The following is an 18139-nucleotide window of genomic DNA, read 5'->3' as shown; positions in this document are numbered from 1 at the left end:
GTAAATATCTAGAGTGGGACTGCTGAGTCACATGGTAAGTGAACATTAAACTTGAATAAGAAACTACCAAACTTCCAAACTTTGTATTCCCACGAGTATGTATGAATTCTAGTTGCTCTGTATCCTTGTCAGCACTTGTTATTATCATTAAAATTCTTTTTAGCCATTCTAGTCATGTCTCTAGTACGTATAGTATAGGTACTATATAGTATAGTCAGGTCTTCTTATTGTGGTTTTTTTTTTTTTTTTTTTTTTTTTTTTTGCGGTACGCGGGCCTCTCACTGCTGCGGCCTCTCCCGTTGCGGAGCACAGGCTCTGGACGCGCAGGTACAGTGACCATGGCTCACGGGCCCAGCTGCTCCGCGGCATGCGGGATCCTCCCGGATTGGGGCACGAACCCGTGTCCCCTGCATCGGCAGGCGGACACCGCGCCACCAGGGAAGCCCTTATTGTGGTTTTTAATTTACATTTCTCTAATGTCTACTGATGAACATCTTTTTACTTACTTATTTGCCAGTCATCTACCTTTGGTGAGTTATCCAAATCTTTTGTCCACTTATTAATTGGGGTGTCTTTTTAATAAAGTTACAATTATTCTTTATATATTGTTGGATATAAGTTTTTTTCCAAATATGTTTTATAAATATTTTTTCCCACTGTGTCTCGTCTTTTATTAACAGTATCTTTTTTTTTTTTTTTTTTTTTTGTGGTATGCGGGCCTCTCACTGTTGTGTCCCCTCCCATTGCGAAGCGCAGGCTCAGCGGCCATGGCTCACAGGCCTAGCTGCTCCATGGCATGTGGGATCTTCCCGGACCGAGGCACGAACCCGTGTCCCCTGCATCGGCAGGCGGACTCTCAACCACTGTGCCACCAGGGAAGCCCAACAGTATCTTTTGAAGGGTAAAATGTTAAAATTTTGAATGAAGTCCAATTTATTTTTTTTCTTTTATGTTTTGTGCTTTTTGTGTTCTATATAAGAAGTCTTTGTCTATCTCAAGATCACAAAGATTTTCTTGCACATTTTCTTCCAGTTCTTTATATTTTAGCTCTTATGTATAGGTCTCTGATCCATTTCAAGATAATTTTTGTGGAGGGTATGAGAAAAGGGTTGAGGCTTTTCTTCCCCCCAGTATGTATGTGTATGTCCAACTGTGACAGCACCATTTGTTAAATAGAGTATCCTTTCCTCCATTGACTTACCTTGGCACTTCTATCAAAAATCAATTACCCATGTGTGGTTTGGTCTATTTCTAGGTTATTTATCTTGTTTCATTGATCTATACACCTCACCCTACACCAATATCACACTGTTTTGGTTTCTGTATCTTTATAGTAAGTTTGTAGTAAGTAATAATACATTGGTCAAAGAAAAAAATATCAAAGAAATTAAATTATTTTGAACTAAATGAAAATGAAAACACAACTTATCAAAATTTATGGGATGCATCAAAAGCAGTGCTTAGAAGGAAATTTATAGCATTGAATGCATGTATTAGAAAAGAAGAAAGATATAAAATCAATAATCTAAGTTCCCACCTTAGGAAACTGGAAAAAGAAGAGCAAATTAAATCCAAAGTAAGCAGAAAAAAAAAGAAAAAAAAAAAGAATTACAACAGAAATCAATGAACTTGAAAACAGGAAATCAATAGAGAAAATCAATAAAATCAAAAGGTAGTTCTTTGAAAAGATCAATAAGCTTCCAGCCAAGTTAAATAAGAAAAGAGAGGACACAAATTACTAATATCAGAAATGAAAGAGGGGACATTACTACAGGTTCAATAGACATTAAAAGGATAAAAAGGAATACTACAAACATTTCTATGCCTACAAATATGATAATCTATATGAGATGGACCAATTCCTTGAAAGACACAATTTGCCAAAATTCACACAAGAAAAAATATACATTCTGAATAGGCCTGTAACTAGTAAAGAAATCGAATAAATGATTAATAACCTTCCAAACTAGAATGTGCCAGGCCTAGGTGGGTTCACTGGTGAATTCTACTAAACATTTAAAGAAGAAATTATACCAGATCTCTACAATCTCTTTCAGAAGGCAGAAGTAGAGAGAATATTTCCTAAATCATTCTATAAGGCCACCATTACTCTAATAACAAAAAACAGACAAAAACATTATAAGAAACAGGAAAAAAAACTACAGACTGATATCTCTCGTGGACATAAACGCAAAACCCTCAACAAAATATTAGCAAATTGAACTCAACAATGAATAAAAAGAATTATATACCACAGCCAAGTGGGATTTATCCCAGGTGGGCAAGGCTGGTTCAACACTTGAAAATCAATTAATGTAATTCATCGTATCAATAGGCAAAAAAATAAAATCACATGATCATATCAACAGATGCAGAAAAATAACTTGACAAAATCTAACACTCATTTGTGATTAAAAAAAACCTCTCAGTTAACTAGAAATTGAGGGGAACTTCCTCAATTTGAGAAGTTCTCAGCTATTTCTTTAAATAAACTTTCTTCTCCCTTCTCCTTCTATTGCCCTGCTGGGATACCTATTATCCTAATGGTGCCCCTCCTGAAAGAGTGAGATAGGTCTTGCAGAATTTCCTCAATTTTAAATGCTATTTCTCTTCCTCCTACTTGTATAAATTTTAGATTTCTATCTTTGAGCTCTCTAATTCTCTCTTCTATGTGGTCTGCTCTGTTTCCAATGTTTTTTTTTTTTTTAAAAAAACATTTATTTACTTTTGGCTGCATTGGGTCTTAGCTGCGGCACATGGGCTCTTCGTTGCGGTTTGCAGGCTTCTCTCTAGTTGTGGCATGTGGGCTCTCTAGTTGTGGCGCAGGCTCCAGAGCATGTGGGCTCTGTAGCTGCGGCATGCAGGCTCTTTAGTTGTGGTGTGTGGGCTTAGATGACCCGCGGCATGTGGGATCTTAGTTCCTGGACCAGGGATTGAAGCTGCATCCCCTGCATTGGAAGGCGGACTCTCAACCACTGGATCACCAGGGAAGTCCCCTTTCAATGCTTTCTAATGCATTCTTTATGTCATTTATTGAGTTCTTCAGCTCCAAAACTTGTTTGGTTCTTTTTTTAGAGTTTAAATCTCTTTGGCAAAGTATTACTTCTGTTAATTCATTTTATTCCTGAGCTCACTGAACTGCCTTTCTGAATTTTCTTGTTGTTTGCTGAGTTTCTTCATGTTCACTATTTTGAACTCTCTATCAGTTAGATCGCAATATTCCATGACTTTAAGTTTGGTTTCTGGAGAATTATCATTTTCTTTCTGTGGTAGTGTTACTCTAGTTCTTCATGGTGCTTGATGAGTTGTTCCTCTGCCAGCACATCTGAAGTAGCAACAGGTCAGAAATCAGAGGCTTTCTGTTTTCCAGTAGGTGGCACTATAGCATAAGTTTTTGGTTTCTCTTACCTGAGCTGCCTCTTGTTACATTTGAGAGTTAGCACTTTCTACCCTGTACTGCCCATAACATGTGGCCCCCTGCCCACATTATCAGTTCTTGCATCTCTGGGGTCACTGGTGCCTTGCTTCTGCCAGTGTTATTGGCATCACCACCTGGTGTACCAAGATGGTGGGCTCTCCCTTGTGTCTGGGATCCCCTGAGTCACAGGCTCTGCCACTGCAGGGGGAGAGTAAGGGAAGGGGGGAAGCAGGAGTTGTGAGGGCACCTCTTCCGTGTCTGGTATTATAAAGTTAGTGGGCTCTGCCGCTGCAGATTCGGGGGGAGAGGGCAGGTGGCTGGAGTGGTGGGCACATCAGTGGCTGGAGGGATGGGGTCCCAGGCCCCACTACTGCTGTTGCCCAGTTGCCTGTGGCCACAGGTGTTATGTAGCTGGAGTCGTGTGCACTGCCTCCCCGGCTGCTACTGGGTTCTCTGGGGCTGTGGGCTCAGCTGCTGTGGTGGGAAGGCCAGGACTACAGGTACCACCTCCGCTGTTTCTTTGGTTCTGCCTCCTATATGTGTTCCAGTCCACTGACCTTTAGATGTACAGATGTGTGGAATTCTCTAGCATCCTGGTGTGTTGGGCAGAGGCACCTTTGTTGAGTTATGAATGTTTTACTGGTTGCAGATTGAAAGGGAGAGACAAAGGTAGCTTTTCACTCCACTATGTTGCTGACGTCACTCCTCGGGAACTTCCTCAATGTGATAAAGAACATCTACAAAAAGCCTATAGCTAAAATCATACTTACTGGTGAGAAACTCAAAGTTTTCACACTAAGATCGGGTATAAGGCAAGGATATCTGTTCTCACCACTCCTTTTGAACACTGTACTGGAAGTTCCAGGTAATGCAATAAGACATGAAAAGGAAATAAAAGATATACAGATTAGGGAAGAAGAAATAAAACTGTCTTTGTTTGCAGATGACATGATAGTCCATGTGGAAAATCCAAAAGAACTGATAAAAAAACCTCCTGGAACAAATAAGCAATTATAGCAATGTTGCAGAATATAATGTTAATGTACAAAAGTCAATTGCTTTCCAGCAATGGACAAGTGGAATTTGAAATTAAAAACATAATACCATTTACATTAGCACCCCCAAAATGAAATACTGAGGTATAAACCTAACATGATATTTGCCAAGATCTATTTGAGAAAAACTATAAAGCTCAGAACAAAATCAACAAACTAAATAAATGGAGAGATATTCCACATTCGTGGATAGGAAGATTCAGTACTGTCAAGATGTCAGTTCTTTCTAACCAAAATCCCAGCAAGTCAGGCTGTGGATAACAACAAACTGTACAGTTTATATGGAGAGGCAAAAGATCCAGAAGAGCCAACACAATATTGAAGGAGAAGAACAAAGCTGGAAGACAGACACTGTCTGACTTCAAGACTTATGATAATGCTATAATAATTAAGACAGTATGGTATTGACAAAAGAATAGAAAAACAGATCAATGGAATAGAATAGAGAGCCCAGAAACAGACCAACGTAAATACTGGATATAAATATCATGGCGTAAGTCTCTCCAGGAAGGCAGTAAAGGGTGCTGGGACCCTTCCATTGCCTTAATGCACTAGCTAGAACTTCCAGTACAATGTTGAATCAAAGTGGAGAGAGTGGACATCTCTGCCTTGTTCCCAGTCAGAAGGAAAGCATTCAGCATTTTACCATTAAGGACGATGTTAGCTATTGATTTCTTCAGGCTGAAGAAGTTCCCTCTATTCCTATTTTGCTCTGTTTTTTATTTTTTGTTGTTCTGTTTTTGTTTTTTGTTGTTTTGTCCAAATCATGAAGGAGGTTGAATTTTTCAATGGCTTTTTCTACATATATGGAGATGATCATATGTTTTATTTTTGGTTTTGATTTGTCTGATATGGTGAAATACAATGATTTTCAGCTGCTGAACCAACCTTAGATTCCTGGGATAAACACATTTGGTTATAATTACCCTTTTTGTATATTGCTATGTTCAATTTGCTAACATTTTATTAAAGATTGTTTGCATCTATATTCATGAGACATATCAGCCTGTAGTTTTCTTTTCCTCTAGGGTCTTCTTCTGGTTTTGGTATTAGGGTAATGTTAGTCTCACAGAATTAGTTTGGCAGTGTTCCCTCCTCTTATTTTCTGGAAGAGTTTGTGTGTAGAACCGGTATTATTCCTTAAATATTTAGTAGAATTCACAGTGAAGCAATCAGGGCCTGGAGATTTTGCTGTGGGAAAGTTTTCAGTAACAATTCTCAATCTCTTCAATAGATATATGGCTATCTAGGTTCTCTATTTCTTTTTGAGAGAATGTTGTTAGTTTGTGTCTTTAGGAAGTGTGTCCATTTACTCTAAGTTATCTAATTTATTGGTAAAAAGCTGTTAATAATGTTCCCTTATTTGCTTCATAATACCTGTAGGATCTGTGTTGATGACTCCTTTTCATTTCTGAAATTAATTTGTTTTTCCTCTTCTAAATTGGTCTGGCTAGAGGTCTATCAGTTTTATTGACCTTTTTAAAGGTTTTCAATGGTTTCATTGATTTTTGGTTTTCTATTTCAATGATTTCTGCTCTGACCTTTATTTTTATTACAATGCTTATCTTGAGCTTACTTTGCTTTTCTTTTTCAAAAAATTTTTAAGGTAGAGTCTTAGATCATTGATTTGAGACCTTTCTTTTTTAATAAAAGATCCAATTTTCCTCTAAGCACTGTTCTAGCTGCATCTCACAACTTTTGGTGGCATGTTTTCATTTCATTCAATTCAAAATATTTTCTTATTTCTCTTGGAATTTCTTTTTTGACCTATGAGTTATTTAGAAGTGTGTTGAAGTTTCATACAATTAGGGATTTTCCAGATACGTGTCTGTTACTAATTTCTAATTTAATTCTGTGGTGGTCACAGAGCAAACTTTGTATGATTTCTTTTATGCTTGTTAAGGTTAGTTTTATGGCCTAGAATATGGTCTGTCTTGGTAAATGTTCCATGTGTACTTGAAACAATGTATAGTGTGTATATTAGGTGTAACGTTCTATAAATGTCAATTAGGTCGAGGTGGTTGATAGTATGGTTCAAGTCTTTCAAATCCTTGCTGAATTTTTATCTACTTGCTCTATCAATTACTCATTTATTGCTTGAAAAGGGCTGTTTTTGCCGTGCTTTCTTGAATGCAGAACATTGTGTGTAGGAGGACAGAGGAGGCTGAAGTAAATAATACTATTTACACCCAGAAATGGTCATGCCTTTTCTTCTGTCATGCCATCAGTATGGGTGTTGAGTCAATCTAGTCAGCCGTTGAACCGGGTTTGGTTTTGTTGTTACTATGTATAACCTCAGGGCATCACACACTTAAATTCCTCCAGCTGTGGGCTGCTGCTACCTTATGCTTAGTGTGAGGCCTGGGTGCCTGAGGGTGTATTTCTTTTTTAGAATTCTCACTCCACCCTCAGCTTTCAGTAGTCTCTGCACATCTACCACAGAGGGAATCTCTCTCTGTACTTTTTCTCCTCATCCATCGATAAGACTGCTACTGCTTATTACTCAGAGTGAGGCTCATGGTGAGAGTGGGATAGAGTTCTTTGTCCTTTTAGTTTAGTCTCAGTCTTAGGCCCTCAGGGGTGGCAATTTCTCAGTGTTCTTGCATCCTCCCTGCCCCCGCAGATGTCAGCCAAATTCTGCCTTGTGTGAAAGAAAACATGTCTTGAGTGGGAACTCCCTGTCCAGCCCCCAGGGGCAAGAGATCTCTGCTTTGTGTCAGCACAGGATCTGGAGCCCAGGGGCTCCCTGTCCTGCCACAGCGGCAGACAGGGTTTGCTTTCACTCCTCCTCCAAAGGCAGTGGATATCTGCCTAGGCCCAGGAACAGGAAAAGAGAATAGAAGAGCTTTCTGCTTTTCCCCCAGTGGCTTAAGGATTTTTCTTTGTATGAAATAAGGGTCTAGGGAAGTGGCAGGATTTCATGCCTGTGTGCCACTGAGGAGGGATCTCTCTGTTCTCAATTTGTCTTACAGCACCCAGTTAATCAAAAAAAGTACATGTGAAAAATCTTCTTGGGTCTGAGGCTCCCCATTATTCTAAAATGTCATAACTGAGGCTCCCAGTTATTCTAAAATGTCACCTTAAGAATTTGTTAATTTTATCTGTTTTCTTCTTATCTGCTTTTATGGTGGCTGCCTATTCCTTGGGTGCTCTATCAAAGGTGAAACAGTTGTTGTATCTTATAGGGGCTTGTCATTCTTTGGAATTCGGTTTACTTTGCTGACACGCAACTTCTACTATCTGATGGGTTTAAGAAAAGTTACGATTTTGTAGACTATCTAGCATTTTCTTCTTGTTAGTGTGGGAGCAATGTTCTGTCGCAGTTTTCTGTCTCAAGTGGAAGCAGAACTCTCCGGGAGTTTGGTCTTACATGATTTAGTAGTGACGTTTCTTCTTTTGCACTTTGTTGGTACTCATGTAAAGATAAAAGAGCTTCTTTCTATGGCTCCCTCACCTGTCTTCTCTCCCCTGGTGGGTGCTTTCAGCTCAGGGCTCCCTGGCTATGTGCTGTGAAGTGGGCATAGAGCCAAGAGCCAAAACCAGGTTGTGATAAGTTACAAATTTGTGACAGCTTTGGTGATTCTTTATATTATCCATCCTGACAGACTGAGGTACCAAACTCTAATTTATAATAGCACAGACTCAGAGGTGGTTCTAAGGGAACAGTGGTGGAAGGCAGAAATTTTTCTAAGCTAAAATCAGACCATCTGGCAACCCTATCTCTCTGCCTTTAGTGGGATTTCTTAGAAGGCTACTAGAATTATAAATGTTAAATTAATATTTGAATAAGTGAATAGAGAGTAGGAGAAAAAGGTACAGAAAGGCAAATTTGCCTATTCTAATCCTGGGACAGGTGTTAATGGACTGAGATCATGTTTTGGGGTATGCCTTAGATAGGAAGGAAGGCAGAGACAGGATATATTTACCAACAGAGTGTTTAGGATTATAACATCCCTCTGAGAGTTTAAAATCATCTCCCCAAATAATGAACATTTTTATTTTACATTTTTGAAAGGTTTTACCATGAATCACTGTACACCAAGTTAGATTCCAGTGGAAGACAGTCTCAAGTTAGATTCCAATGGAAGACAGTCTCTTAGAAAACATAACAAAGTTAAAGACACATTGCCAATATCAAGTAGCTGTGAACAGAGGATATTTATCCTGCCTAAAACTAGCTACGTGACATTTATATTTTAAGGAATAATCATTTAACATTTTTGCCACAGCTGTCAGTCTCAACTTGTTATGAGAAACACTTGGTTAGGTTTTAAAATTGGAACTTTTTTTTTTAACATCTTTATTGGAGTATAATTGCTTCACAATGGTGTGTTAGTTTCTGCTCTACAACAAAGTGAATCAGTTATACATACACATATGTTCCCATATCTCTTCCCTCTTGCATCTCCCTCCCTCCCACCCTCCCTATCCCACCCCTCTAGGTGGTCACAAAGCACCGAGTTGATCTCCCTGTGCTATGCGGCTGCTTCCCACTAGCTATCTATTTTATGTTTGGTAGTGTATATATGTCCATGCCACTCTCTCACTTTGTCCCAGCTTACCCTTCCCCCTCCCCATATCCTCAAGTCCATTCTCTAGTAGTACTGTGTCTTTATTCTTGTCTTACCCCTAGGTTCTTCATGACATTTTTATTTTTTCTTAGATTCCATATATATGTGTTAGCATATGGTATTTGTTTTTCTCTTTCTGACTTACTTCACTCTGTATGACAGACTCTAGGTCCATACACCTCACTACAAATAACTCAATTTCGTTTCTTTTTATGGCTGAGTAATATTCCATTGTATATATGTGCCACATCTTCTTTATCCATTCATCTGATGATGGCCACTTAGGTTGTTTCCATCTTCTGGCTGTTGTAAATAGAGCTGCAGTGAACATTTTGGTACATGACTCTTTTTTTTTTTTTTTTTTTGCGGTACATGGGCCTCTCACTGTTGTGGCCTCTCCCCTTGCGGAGCATAGGCTCCAGATGTGCAGGCTCAGCAGCCATGGCTCACGGGTCTAGCTGCTCCGCGGCATGTGGGATCTTCCCGGACTGGGGCATGAACCCATGTCCCCTGCATCGGCAGGCGGACTCTCAACCACTGTGCCACCAGGGAAGCCCCCATGACTCTTTTTGATTTATGGTTTTCTCAGGGTATATGCCCAGTAGTGGGAATGCTGGGTCATATGGTAGTTCTGTTTGTAGTTTTTTAAGGAACCTCCATAATGTTCTCTATAGTGGCTGTACCATAAAATTGGAACTTTTAAAGCAGTATCAGAGGAATAAACTTCGCAGTGTATAAATCTGTGATACACGGTAACAACTACCATGGTCTGTCAGATCCCACTTTAGCTCAAATCTAACCCAACACTTGAGACTGCTAAGCATGAAGATCAGGCTAAGTAGCTGTGTATTACGGCTGAAGACACTAAGCTGGCCATCTCAGACAAAGGGGCATTAATTTCATACAATCTGTATGATGATGTGACTTTCCCAGTAGTGAGATATGGTATAATCTATGAGTACTAACCCAGGAATGGAGCTAAAATTTTTAAGTTTCACATGTAGAGGACTGCCGCCAACCAGCTGAGAAAAGGCTTAACTGGGCTGTATAACAATCCCCTAACCTAACAAATGTAAATGAAATTTTAGCTCAACTGTAACTATAAAGTGAGATTTAAATTTGGAATTTAAGGGGTTGCAAAATAGTACCTCAGAGTAAGGGATATGGTACCCACAAGGAAAGGAGTTTTATTAACAAATGCCTGGGTTTATGCAAAGACAGACTGATATGAGAGCATAAGCAATCAGGAAGTTGTAGTAGAAAAAAAAAGACAGGAAGAGAAAGACTGATTTAAAGGACAAGGGGAAAGCACACAGGTGAATCTTACCCCAGTATGAGGAGGGCATTTGTAGTACCTCTTGGAGAGTCACTGTTGATAGGCATCAATTATGTTTATGTTTAGCATAGAGCCTGTGGCAGGTATAGGTGCCCAACAGACAGTTTTTGAAAATATATGCTCTGTGCTCCCAATTAGACGGTGAGCTACTTGATTATATTCTTTTCTATATTCTCCTCTTCATCTAACACAGTATTAGGGATTAGTATTTGCTCAAAATTCATTAGTTAATTGATTTCTCTGCCTTTGGCATCTTCAGTGAAGCACAGTTCACAAGGCAGAGTCCTCTTTCAGAAATGTATGAGCTGCCCTCCCCCTCAAAACGGACAAAGACAAAGAAGATGACAGAGGGATGAGAAGGAGAGGGTGCTAACATTTTACCAAATTAATGAGGGGATACTGGTGCCCACAATGTGCTGGGAAATACAAAAACAGTCATAAGCCCATCTCAGAAAAGCCTGAGCAAGCCTATAGGGATTAGAACAGTTGCTGAATTTACGGTACCCTGGGAACCTCTATTTGTCAAGTGCCATAGATGCAGCCCTGACACTGGCACAGGTGAAGATGAATTTTCATTCAGAGCAGTGAGCCTTCTGACTCCATTAATCCTCAGGGTTTTGATGATGAATTTCTTTCTTTTTTTATTTTATTTATTTTCACTCTAATGCCTCCTCCCACTGCCCTGTAACAGTGTGCAAGGAACAGAACAGATGGTGCTTTACGTGGAAGACCAAGGGCTCATGAGGATACAAAGCCTGCCCACTCTGAAATCACATGACTGCACGTGCAAGGAAAAGCCCTGATTTCCCCTGGGAGACACAGATGCAATGATGTTAGTATTCCCAGTGGAGGGGGAGGAGGGGAGGGCTAACAGGCCATTTACAAGGAAGCCCACACTTACACTAATATACTCTTCAGCAGGGACCATGTTTAAATCACAAAACAACGGGAGGACCAATATCTGAAGATTCAGAAACACCAAAGTAAAACAGAGGCGAATGAAGGTTTTAGGATGCTGCTACGCAAAGCGCATGTAGAGCGAACTAGTAAGGAAATACAGTAGTAGAACACTGGCCTCTAGTTAACCTGCCATTGGCTCTGACCCAGTTTTAATCGGAAGAAGGCAGGATTTACAACCTGCTTAAGCATGGAGTTTGACAACTGCTATAATCAGAAGAGCTGTCAACACAAGGACAGCTGTCAAGCCAAACTGTAATTCATAAAAAATAATAGCTAAGCCCCCAAGACATCCCCAACATTGTCTGCAATCACTGGATTTAACTATATTTATAGTGTTATGAAAGTTCCAAGAATAGATTAAGGGTCCTAAAATAAAATAAAATCAACAAATAGCTATTGAGTGCCTATTAAATAAAAAGATTAAATAACATTAAATGACTAAATGGATAAAATATGCCCAGCAGATTCCCTGGCATATAGTAGGTGCTTAATAAATGGCAATTATTATTATTGTTACATGCCAAGCTCTGTTTTGACAACCTTAAAATCGGGCAAAAGTCTAGTGACCTAGTAAGAAAATCTAAATTAAAAATTAATCACACCTAAAAGTGATCATTAAAGTATTAATTTCACAAAACATTCCTGAGTTGTCAGAATATTTTAGTTTTATATATTTGTAATGCCAAAACCTCTAACTAATGATATTACTGGAATGTTTAATTATCTTGATTATAACATATATGGTATTTGTTTTGTTCTTTCTACAATGAATAATATAATCTGAGAGACAGATAGAAATAGAAATCATTTTACTAGATCAATTTTGGGCAGGATTCCTGAATCAGGGATAATTTTTATGATTGTCTAAACTCTCAGTGAACAGAAATAGGAATATGCAGGTGCACAAATGGACACATATATACGTGTTTACTCACAAGTACAGTTTTGAAAAATAGCCTGACCCATTGACCAAGGTGACCAATGATAAAAGACTTTCATTTATTTCTATAAAAGACTATCTTCCACAAAATAATGTGTGCTTTAAAAGGATACTAGGACTGTAATTATTTACAGAGTTATGAAAAGACGACTGCAAGTGGAATCAGAAGATCTGGACAAGTGTCTTGGCTCTGCCACCTACAGCTTGTGTTGTTACCCTGTCAAGGTCACTTCACCTATCTGGACTTCAGTTTTTCATCTGCAAATGTAGGAAAACAAGGCCTAGCTCAGACATCTGTTGGAAAGGTTAAGAGATTTTATATATGAAAACAGTAACACCAGCATCTTATATCTGCCTAGGTCTGGATATTTTTTTTGTATGTGTGTAAACTTTATTAGAGTATAAAATACATACAGAAGAGTTCCAAAACATAAACTTTCTTAAGATAAATTTATCCATGTAACTAGCACACAGATCAAGAATCAGCTCATCATTAGAATCTCAGAAGCACCCCTGCCCTGTTAATCCCTTCCAAATGCCACCTACCCAGTTCCCCAAGGTGACCATTATCCTGTCTGCTAATGCTGGAGATGAGTTTTTCCTGTTTTTGATCTTCATATAAATGGAAGCATATAGTACATACTGAGTTCAGGATGCCAGATACAACACAGTATGTTCGTGAGATTCATCATTTTACACTCAGTGTCTCTTTTACAATTCCATTTCATTATTTTTCTGTACTGCCTTTTAGAACTACCTTTCAGTTCACCATAATTTGCTTTTTTTCTGGGGTGCCAATTCTGCACTTCAACCTATTCATATTGTAAGATTTCTATATTTTTTCACTTCCTGAAATTCTATTTGATTCTCTTTCAAATCTGCTTATTCTTTTTTGGAGTGTCTTGTTTCTGTGTTCTTGATTCCTTGATTTTATACAATCTTTTTCTGATAATTTCTATCCAATAGTTTTACTTAAATTCCTTAAAGGCTGACATTCACTCAGGTGTAATCTGTAATTCCGGATTGTGAGCTCATTTTCAGCAGAACTTCTTTCTGTAGGAATTTTGTGCTGCATTGGTTGAGGATGTGTCTCTCAAGAGAAGTTTAGCATTTGCTTCTGCCAGTTCCTTTAGGGGTAACCAGCCTAGTACACTTATGTTAATTTCTCAACTTGAGAATTTCTGAAACAGAGTATAAGTTTAAACCCCAAACTTGCATGAGGTGGGGCTTTTCTTCCACCCAGATTCTGGTCTGTGGCAGATAAGCTTGTTTTCCTTCCTTACACTAGTGGGTCACCTTTTTCTAATCTAATCTAATTTAACTTTTTTTTCCTACTGAGGATGCAGTCCTTTGAAAGTGCTGGTTTACTCTGGATGCAGGTCTCAGTTCCAACTTCCCATTACTCAAGAAGCAACATTTCCAGGGTTTGCTGTCATTGAAACACAAGCCCACAGTTTCCCCAGATTAGACAGTGTTAACTCACACACTAGCACTATGGTTATCAGGTCCTTGTTTATTGGCTGCGAGGTGAAGGACACCCAATGTCTGGGGATATCTGTTACCTTGAAAAGGATGTTTGGTATATTTTATCCAGCAAATAGTAGGTGCTCATTAAATGTTTGTTGAATGAATGAAATATAATTAAGTTGTATTTATAGTACTAATAGAGCCTATGATATTTAGATTTAAAATAATTTAAATTTAAAATAATTTAAACTGAATCTTCAAATAGATACATGCATACAGTTCCAAATACAGAAGTCATTAAAGGGTTTATAGGAAAACACTTTTATCCTGTGCTTGTATTCTAGCTCCACACTTCTTCCCTTAGGCAACCAACATTCACTTTTTGTGTATCATTCCATTTACTAGCAAATGTGTACAGATATATTCATGGCAGCACAGTATATGCACTGCTCTGCACCTTATTCCTTTCACTTAACAATATATCTTAGAGATGTTTCCATATCAGTACATAAAGAATATACAGCTTATTTTGAAGCCAGTCAGAAAGACCTTTGAGGGACTTCCTTGGAGGTCCAGTGGTTAAGATTTTGTGCTTCTAATGCAGGGGGTGTGGGTTTGATCCCTGGTCAGGGAACTAAGATCCCACACGCCGCACGGTGCAGCCAAAAAAAAAAAAAAAAAATTCCCAACCCTGCTGCTACACAGAAATGAAGTTTACACATATCAAACTTAAATGGACACATTCCCCCATCTGTAAAGGCATTCACCCCTAACGGTTAACTAGGGATGACAGAGTGACTCATCTACATTCTCAAGGGCATATTTAGTCTGGTTTAACTGTTTCTACAGTTTCTGGATGGAGAAATGAAAGGAAAACACAAAACGTGCCACAGAGAAGGCACTAAAAAATGTCTAATGAGTGGATGAAAGAAGGAATGAGGGGATGAAAGTAAGAACTGATTTAGCACAGCACGTGGTTGCATTGGCGGAGTTGTCTTTCTAAGCCGAGCAGTGAACTCTGGACCTTATGCACGTATATTGAAATAAAAAGTTTGCCTGGCTTCTTGAAGCCAGGCAGCAGGAAGAAGGCGTAGCCCTGAATTTTAGGCTGAGGGCCTCACAACCACTGTTGAAGAGTTTCCCTTTTTCCCTTTCAGATTATCTGTGGTTGTTTGACTTACGTCAAGTTCAAACAGCTAGGGAGGTAGCTGAGAAACGTTCTTTCCTGGGTCGAAAATTAGAGTTAAGAGTAGCCAGCATTTGGTGATGTCAGAGGAGCTATCTGACAGAATTCTATAAACACCTTTGCAGAGTGAGAAATGTGAGTGCTGTGGAAGGAGGCAGGGGAAGGCATTTGTTTTTCTCTCCTTTCCTGGTAAATCTAGAGATATGGGTTTGAATCTCTGGCTCCCTTAGGTAAGTTTATTAACTTCTTTGAGTTTTGATTTCCTCATTTATAAACTGGGGAAAACAATAATTACTTCGGAGGGCTGTTTATAGAAAGGAGCCTAGTGATTACCTGTATACTGTGATAGACAGGCATTTTTTTTTTTTTTTTGGCTGCCTTGGGTCTTTGTTGCTGCACGCGGGCTTTCTCTAGTTGCAACGAGTGGGGGCTACTCTTCGTCGCGGTGCGCAGGCTTCTCATTGTGGTGGCTTCTCTTGTTGCGGAGCATGGGCTCTAGGCATGCAGGCTTTAGTAGTTGTGGCAGGCAGTCTCAGTAGTTGTGGCTCACGGACTCTGGAATGCAGGCTCAGTAGTTGTGGCACACAGGCTTAGGTGCTCCGCGGCATGTGGGATCTTCCAGGACCAGGGCTCAAACCCGTGTCCCCTGTGTTGGCAGGCAGGTTCTTAACCACTGCGCCACCAGGGAAGCCCTGATTGTCTTTCTTACTGACTGGGAGATGTTCTTGATATATTCTGGTTTAAATATCGATGGCTGTCTTTTATTCAACCATATTCACACCCAAATAGATTAAAAGTAACAACACTTTTTCTGGTACTTTACAGTTTACAGAATACTTCAATATCTTTTACCTCACTGAAATTACCCAGTAGCTCTTCGAGAGCCATATTATTTCCATTACAGATTATCCTCTGTTTTACAGATTACGTAAGTGAAGATTAGTTAACCACGCTAATCAGTTAATAGGGGAAATAAGTTAAAAAATAAAATCTATTTTTCTTCACTTCAACTACATCAAGAAAGCATTTCTTATAGGAGAGATTCTAGCCCCTAAGTGACAGTGATTAGCATCTTACTTGTCACTGACAGTAGCAAGAATGAAATAATAAATTTTCAAAAGGAGACTGGAGGAGCCTCCATTTCTGTTGATTGTACAGAAATGCTCAATTTACTGTGAATGTGTCCATAAGAATTTTAACCTATCTCCAACTTTACAGGTTATTCATCTGTTTTTTTTTCTTTCTTTTTTTTTTTTTTTTAGTTACTGTATTTCTGCTAGTGGCTAGGCATTTTTCTAAGCACTATGTTGGGCTGGACAAAATTGAGATAAACAAATAGAGAAAAGTCAAATATAATTAGTAATAATTTAAAAGCATCTTACCATAATGTAGAGCTGTTTGACCTTCATTGTCCTATAAAAGAAACAAACAGTATATTTTAGAACCTAAGGTATTGCAAAAGTATGAAGGTACATACGCTACAGCAAACATATATGATATACCAAAGTTCCATAGGTTTAAAAGATACAGGAAAGGAAGTCAGTTCTCTGAGCCTCACAGTAACTTTTGACCAAACTCTCCATCTAGGAGAAAAGGAGAATGCTGAATGGTGACTTGTACACTGCAGCAGCTACAGTTAGAGTGACAGGATGACCAGACCTGCAGTTAGTGGCAAAGAAATGGACTCTGTATATCACTTATCTTGCTAGTATTATAGTGTTGTTTTCTAAGCACATTCCCAAAACCTATCTAAGAAGTCTATGATTTATAGTAAGAGTTAGTAGCTTTTTAATCCCTTTTCAAAGATTCACTTATTCCAGGCTTATAACACTAGGTTTCCCAATCATATCAAATATCATAAAGAAATGTGATTTCAAATCACACAAAGTCCTACAAGTTGTTAAAGTCAAAAGTTCCCACATATACTCAGGAAACTCCAACTGTTCAGTTAATTTTTTTATTCCTTTAAAACCAAGATACTCTAACTACATAAACTAGTTAGAGCACAGATAAGTCTTTTTTAGCAATGCTATTTCTTTTAACTTAATTTTTATTTTATATTGGAGTATAGTTGATTTACAATGTTGTTAGTTTCAGGTGTACCGCGAAGTGATTCAGTCATACGTATACCTATATCTATTGTTTTTCAGATTCTTTTCCCATATAGGTTATTACAGAATATTGAGTAGAGTTCTCTGTGCTATACAGCAGGTCCTTGTTGGTTATCTATTTTATATATAGTAATGTGTCTATGTTAATCTCAAACTCCTAATTTATCCCTCCCCCTGCCTCTCCCCTTCGGTAAACATAAGTTTTTGAAATCTCTGAGTCTGTTCTGTTTTGTAAATAAGTTCATTTGTATCATTTTTTTGGATTCCACATACAAGTTATAACATATGATATTTGTCTTTCTCTGACTTCATTTAGTATGATAATCTCTAGGTCCATCCATTTTGTGGCAAATGGCATTATTTCATTCATTTTTTATGGCTAATATTCTATTGTATATATGTACTACATCTTCTATATCCATTCCTCTGTCGATGTACACTTAGGTTGCTTCTACGTCTTGGCTACTGTAAACAGCGCTGCAATGAACACTGGGGTGCATGTATCCTTTCAAACCATGGTTTTCTCCAGATACATGTCCAGGACTGGGATTGCTGGGTCATATGGTAGTTCTGTTCTTAGTTTTTTAAGGAACCTCCACACTGTTCTCCATAGTGGTTGTACCAGTTTACATTCCCACCAAAAGTGTAGGAGGGGTTCCCTTTTCTCCACACCTTCTGACTGGTGTGAGGTGATTCCTCATTGTAGTTTTGATTTGCATTTCTCTAATGATTAGCCATGTTGAGCATCTTTTCATGTGCTTTTTGGCCATCTGTATGTCTGTCTTTAGAGAAATGTCTATTTAGATCTTCTGCCCACTTTTTGGTTGGTTTTTTTTTTTTTTGATATTGAGCTGAATGAGCTGTTTGTAAATTTTAGAGATTAATCCTTGGTTGGTTGCTTTGTTTGCAAATATTTTCTCCCATCCTATGAGTTGTCTTTTCATTTTGATTATGGCTTTCTTTGCTGTGCAGAAGCTTTTAAGTTTAATTAGGTCCCATTTGTTTATTTTTGTTTTTATTTTCATTACTCTAGGAGGTGGATCCAAAAAGATATTGCTGCAGCTTATGTCAAAGAGTGTTCTGCCTACGTTTTCC

The 18139-nt window shown here is 38.5% G+C and overlaps 1 protein-coding gene across 2 annotated transcripts in view; it reads right to left on the bottom strand.

Annotated features, from left to right (window-relative positions):
* Positions 1–18139, bottom strand: part of ACBD6 (acyl-CoA binding domain containing 6) — a 229155-nt gene that overhangs the window by 10565 nt on the left and 200451 nt on the right. For both annotated transcript variants that reach the window (XM_082834433.1, XM_082834434.1), the window contains one exon: positions 16316–16346. In XM_082834433.1, coding sequence (XP_082690559.1) covers positions 16316–16346 — 31 coding nt within the window. The remainder of the gene's footprint in view (positions 1–16315; positions 16347–18139) is intronic.

The sequence above is a fragment of the Leucopleurus acutus genome (assembly GCF_964270905.1).
Source record: "Leucopleurus acutus genome assembly, chromosome: 2".
NCBI classification, from domain to species: domain Eukaryota; kingdom Metazoa; phylum Chordata; class Mammalia; order Artiodactyla; family Delphinidae; genus Leucopleurus; species Leucopleurus acutus.
This window is presented reverse-complemented; position numbering and strand designations above follow the sequence as displayed.